Source organism: Aristolochia californica, unplaced genomic scaffold (genome assembly GCF_029961685.1).
Source record: "Aristolochia californica isolate CCGP_79_NKW_82.1479 unplaced genomic scaffold, dmAriCali1.0.hap1 SCAF_8, whole genome shotgun sequence".
Classification (NCBI taxonomy): Eukaryota; Viridiplantae; Streptophyta; class Magnoliopsida; order Piperales; family Aristolochiaceae; genus Aristolochia; species Aristolochia californica.
This window is the reverse complement of record NW_027182279.1, coordinates 6,149,769-6,155,302: the sequence shown is the minus strand read 5'-3', so window position 1 is coordinate 6,155,302 and position 5,534 is coordinate 6,149,769. Positions and strand designations below refer to the sequence as shown.

General features: G+C 36.6%; 1 protein-coding gene across 1 annotated transcript; it reads right to left on the bottom strand.

Annotated features, from left to right (window-relative positions):
• Positions 1-354: 354 nt before the first annotated feature.
• Positions 355-4,628, bottom strand: LOC137939033 (uncharacterized Rho GTPase-activating protein At5g61530). Its single transcript, XM_068784196.1, has 10 exons — positions 4,492-4,628; positions 4,021-4,119; positions 3,692-3,936; positions 3,361-3,423; positions 3,264-3,282; positions 1,702-1,800; positions 1,532-1,609; positions 1,197-1,441; positions 823-991; positions 355-745 (listed from the first exon to the last, which is right to left on the bottom strand). The coding sequence occupies exons 2-10, from the start codon at positions 4,079-4,081 to the stop codon at positions 600-602; spliced, it is 1,125 nt and encodes a 374-aa protein (XP_068640297.1). The 5' UTR covers positions 4,082-4,119; positions 4,492-4,628; the 3' UTR covers positions 355-599.
• Positions 4,629-5,534: the final 906 nt, after the last annotated feature.

Here is a 5,534-nt window from a genome sequence, read left to right as displayed (position 1 = left end):
CCCTCTTTTTTCTCCTCTAGAATTACTTTCATCAAATTATTACAGCCACTTAACCTCTACTTTCACTCTTTTCCTACACTAGATTGAAGAAGATTCCCTGAAAGGGTTTTTATCAATTATTTCACTCCTATTTATAATTAATGAGAAGAGTTGCAGAAACCTGATTATAATATAATGGTTTTATTAATATGAAATTAGTAATTATAAAGAATACAAGTTCCCAAGAATATATAAAATAAAATAGAAACAAAAAAAAGGGATGGGTTGAGCTTTTTCAGTCTCCAGTTTTCTTATCTACGGATGGAAAAATCATAATCCTCTTGTGCACAAGCTGCTTCCTTTTGAAACATAGACTACAATCAACAAAGGCAAATTTCTCCATATAGGTCAATGATACTTACTGCCAATACTGTTCTGGTTTAGAATCACAGTCAACACCGACAAGAATTTGGGATCAGAGTGAATCTCTAACCATATTGCTAAATTTTGGTTAAGGAGAAGAAGAAACTCTTTCTACAAGAAATTTTCTTGAAATACAGTTTCTCTGATTTGTTTCTGTCTTAATAAAGCTGAGCCTGAGATTGAACATGAAACAGAATCTACTTCCATATAGTTTCATTTGCATCTGAGAAAATGGCATTATGATGTTCAATAAGACATTGGATAACTTCTATGGCACCAAAATCGGTAGGAAAACCATCGTCCAAGGGGACAGGAGAGGACGCATCATTATCATTCTCTTCATCTAAGTCAAGAAAGAAGACACTTATAGAACATGAAAGTAAAAATTTAATATAATGTACCAAACAACAACAAACTTACCAGAAAGATTATCCCATGGACTGAGAGAAATTGGATTTGCAGGTTTTGGAGGACTAGTTGATGACATGTTGGATCCTTGATAGTACCTAAAAGATAAGTCACTCCGGCGGAATCCATTCTGCCACATAACAACTGGTGCCAGTTCCACTGCAAGGCTATGGGCATCCATCTACCAATAAATTACGAATTAGAAGATATTACACAATGGAAAAATGATGTGACATTCATAAGTTGCCCAATCTGAGGTGCACGGTGCACAGAAAATGGGCCAGAATCATATGAGCTCTAAGACCTCCAAATAGGTAATAATTACTGCAAAGAAGTGGAAATAGAGGTAGCCAGAGATTTCTGGCTTCGCAGTATTATCAAGTTACCTTATTCAGAGTAGACTTCTGGCTCACATGCAGAAGCAATGCAGTAACATATTCTAGCGTCATGTAATTCACACTTGGAAGTTTCTTCAAGATGTTCCTCATTTCACGTATGCTGCTCCTCGCATCTCTTATTTCATGATAAAGTTTGAAGGTGGTAAGTGGCTCAGGAAGGCTTGCAAGATAACACTTAATTAGAGCTGCCACATCAATGGGTTTCACACCCTCTGGCAATGATGCATTTCGATCTGATACAGTTTCGCAATCAGATTAATAGAAATCCATACTATGATTAAAACAGCTGGTTGAAGAAAGCAAGCACAGTTCAAGGATGATACCTGAATTGAATAGAGAAATCAATTGCTGGAGAACTTTTCTATCCCCTTCTGATTTGAACAAGTACTCCTTATTCAGTCCTACCAGTCACAAATTCACATTGAGATTGTTGACAGTTAAACCCAAGGAATATTAAACGAAATATCTGTTTCTTTACTTGATTTCTTATCACCTGAAAATATGAGAAAATCTGCACAGTTGACCAATATCTGAGGAATGGGTCGTCTAGATACTTGTTGCTGTACTGTTATGTCAATTGGAACTCCGAAAACTGAGAATAAATGTGACATCAGAACATATAACAGTTATTCAGGGACCTGTTACTGATTCTGCATTAAAATATTCCACTCCCTCATAAAAAAACAACACAAATGACTCCAAACAATTAAGTATAAGAATGAGAAAAATGAAATGAACCATTAAAAGAAAAGACCAATAGAGTTCCTTAACACATGGAAAAATTGCATCTCCCAAATTTATATAAAATAGTTTTTCCAACTATTATTAGTTTCAGTTGTTTTTTAAGATGTACTCAGAAAGTTGTATAAACTTTAGTAACTGGTACAGAATAAATCAACTTGTTTTGGTTAAAGTTTTGGTAACCATGTCAAGAACAACAAATAGCTTTGCTTACCAACACCAATGAGGGAACATTTAACACAGGTTACCCAAACAGACGATGTTAGCCTCCTGAAAGTCAATAGTCGAGCAAGAGAATTTGTACAATGATATTCAAGATCAGCTTGAACATGGAGTCATGACTCGGACTCAGGCCCCAACTCAGCCTCAGTGAACCACAGTAAGCCAGGGGGGATTTACAGAAAATACTAAGGGTGAGTCCGACCCCTTAACCCAATCTGCGGTCTCCCAAATCCAGGTCAACCTGGCCGAGTTGTCAAACCATTGCTTGAAAAGATATAGTTGCAGATTTCTTAGTTACTTCCTAAAAGCACAAGTGCACCTCACTCACATGCCATTTTTACTATAGTAAAACTTTAATATGAAGATTGCACCCTACAGTTGGAGAGAACACTGATGGAAGTAGCTTTCCAATAATTTTGCTTAAAGATGCATAACTTGAATTACGTTCAATAACTGAAAAAGCTCTGACCAATAGGCAGGCATAATTTTGCTCTGGCCAAATTCATGTCATCAAGAATAAAACAGCTTTATGCAGAAATGATTATGTGTTTAGATGAATAAAGTTCCAAAAGAGGAAGAATTACACCAAGTTTGTCATGTCTATGTTACAGAAACCAGAAAAAAAGGATGAAATTGGAAGAATTCGCTGGCTTTGTATCTGAAAAATATTAGCTAAATATATATGTTTTCAGACACTAGGAAAATCTTCACTCTTATCTGGGTTGTGGTTTTAGAGCATGCTTTAATAGACATAATTTTGGTACAAAAAAAATCATTGTTTTATTAGTAAATTTAAATGCAACAAAGATCCGGTGCAGCCAAACTGAGCTGAATTAGTAGTAGAACCAGATAGAAGTGAGCCATCTGGTTGTTTGTAACTGGAGAATAAATTCATTGTTCACTCTTACATTACGTTTCCTACCTGGTTTCCAAAAATGCAAATGCTTTACTAAGATGGTTGAACTTTAACAATTCCAAGAGCAAGTCATGAGAGATAAAAGATACAGAAATACCCACAAGGATATTTTTCAAATATCTAGAGAACCAAAAATTTCATATATTATGAAATGAACAAATGAATACAAGACTCACCATCATCGCTTGCAACTCCCTGCAAAAATTTAGAGGAAGTAAGGAACAGCAGGCATGAAGTTGTCCAGTAAAAGACCAACTTTTTTGAATTGCATACCTTCTGCCAACGTTCAATGTTGTTCAAGATGCTCTTACTTTTAATTGCTGTCTTCTTTGCAGCCTGGATTTTTTTTTTACCATCAACAAGAGAAACCTTAATAACTTCATTAGTTAAATAAGAAAAACATGTGCAAAATTTTACACATTAAAATATTCGAGGAATATATGCATGGTGAAAAGAATGCTTAATCAATTTTATTGATGCCACAGTAGAGGATAGGACACCTAAAATTTCCTGTATCATGAAACTTGAGATGAAGCCGATTTGTGTTTTTGCCATTTAAATAAAAAGGGCTAAATGTAGAAATTCACATTCTTGCTACAATTACCTCTTCAACCTTTATCCTTCCGTCAGCAACCTTTTCCTTTGTCTCCGAAAGGCCTCTTTTTAGCAGGTTGCCTGTTGAAGCTGCAGCATTGATAATACGTTCCTGCATGGTATCTACTGATGCAGGTCTCGGTCGGGTGCCTTGCTGGATGAGGGTCCATCGCCTTTTCACTAGTGAACCAGCTCGCTCTGCCACAAGGCCTACATTTTCACTTGCAGATTGCCCAGCTTCTTTAAGCTTAGCCCCTGCATTACAAGTTATCATCTGTCATTAAGATTAGAACAAATAAGCATGACAAATTTAAGACGAAGCAGCTTGGTGAGTCTTGCCTGAAGTTGAAAAAAAGCCTCTGGCCTTCTCCTGCCACTGAGGCGAGACAGGGGTAGGCATGTGGATGATGACAAAAGAGTAACACAGATCCGCCAAACCTAGGACAAGAAAATCCATATCGACTGATCATTGCATTTAACGAGACCACCCAAACGCAAAATTCACATAAAATGACCCTGCAGTCCAAGTTTTGAAGGTCCACCAGAATCACGTAAAATCTGATAAAAAGTCGTTCGAAGAAACAACCAAATACTCGGCAATAAATAGCTGTCATACTGTTTTAAGAGATCAAAATAGAGAATAGACTTAACAAACAAGTAACTAGTACAGACAAAGAGAAGTTAGAAAAGAAAATTCTCTGAGCCAAATAAACAAAGGAAAAATCAGAAATTCGAATCTTGTCGTGCAAGGTTCGATCGCTTTCTTCCGAACAAACCAAATAATTTAAAGATCAGATAACTCGAAATTACCTGTCTACTGCTTTCAGGAATCGGGGATGGAGGCAAGAAAAAATGCCTAATAGCAGAAGAGCTTCTTCGCTCTCTATGAAATTTGAGTTCAAAGTTCAAATGAACAACGGGATTTGGAAGAAGCGTGAAGACCTTCAGCGTTCTTTGATTTCTCTTGACAGACCAATAGAATAAGGCCACGTGCACAAAGAGGTAAGAAAAAGCACTAAACACCGATCGACTGCGCTTCTACTCTAAGTTTGTCAGAGGCTGCCTCGTCGTCAATTAACGGAATTTGATTGGCAGAAGGGATCGATCAAGCCTGGAGGAATGATAGTCAATGTGATCAGACCGGGTCCGCCGTTGAGCCAATTACCTGGTCAGGTGAGTCATGTATTTTTAACGCGGGAAAGGGAGAGACCCCCCTCTCCACAAGGGGTCCTATTGTCATACGAAACTTTTCATGATGGTGAGTGGTAAGGACAGGTCTAAACATAAGAGGAGAAAGAAAGTTATTTTATGTTGTTTGGTAGCATAGCACAGAAAAGAAAATAAGATCGAAAAATTTACCTCACAAATGATGGAATTTGGAGAGAAAAGAAAAGAAATAGAAACTTGAGAGAAATTTTTAATCATAATAAATTTAAAATATTATAAATTTTCTTTTCTTTTTTCATTTTTCACTTATATCCAAACATGAAAAATTATATTTCTCTTTTATTTTTTCTCTCTGATTTTTCATAGGCATCCAAATAAGAGAAAATATTTTTTTTTCATTTCTCTTTCTCTTTCTTTTCCCTTCCTTTTCTTTTCTCTCCACTTTTTGTGTTCCAAACACAGCCTCAAGGAAAATAAGCGGCTCATGTTAAAAATCACACCATTGGAATGGCCTAGTAGCACTTTGAAACTGGACAAAAGAGCTTAGCATAACAACCAAGGCCAAGTCATCCAACTGAATGGAGTGAAGCCCACCTTCTGATTTCCCAAGAAAATGAAGAGCAAAAAAAGCAGTGTCTTTCGATCGGACAACTCTCATCTAACCAGATAGGAGAGAGAGAAGGTAT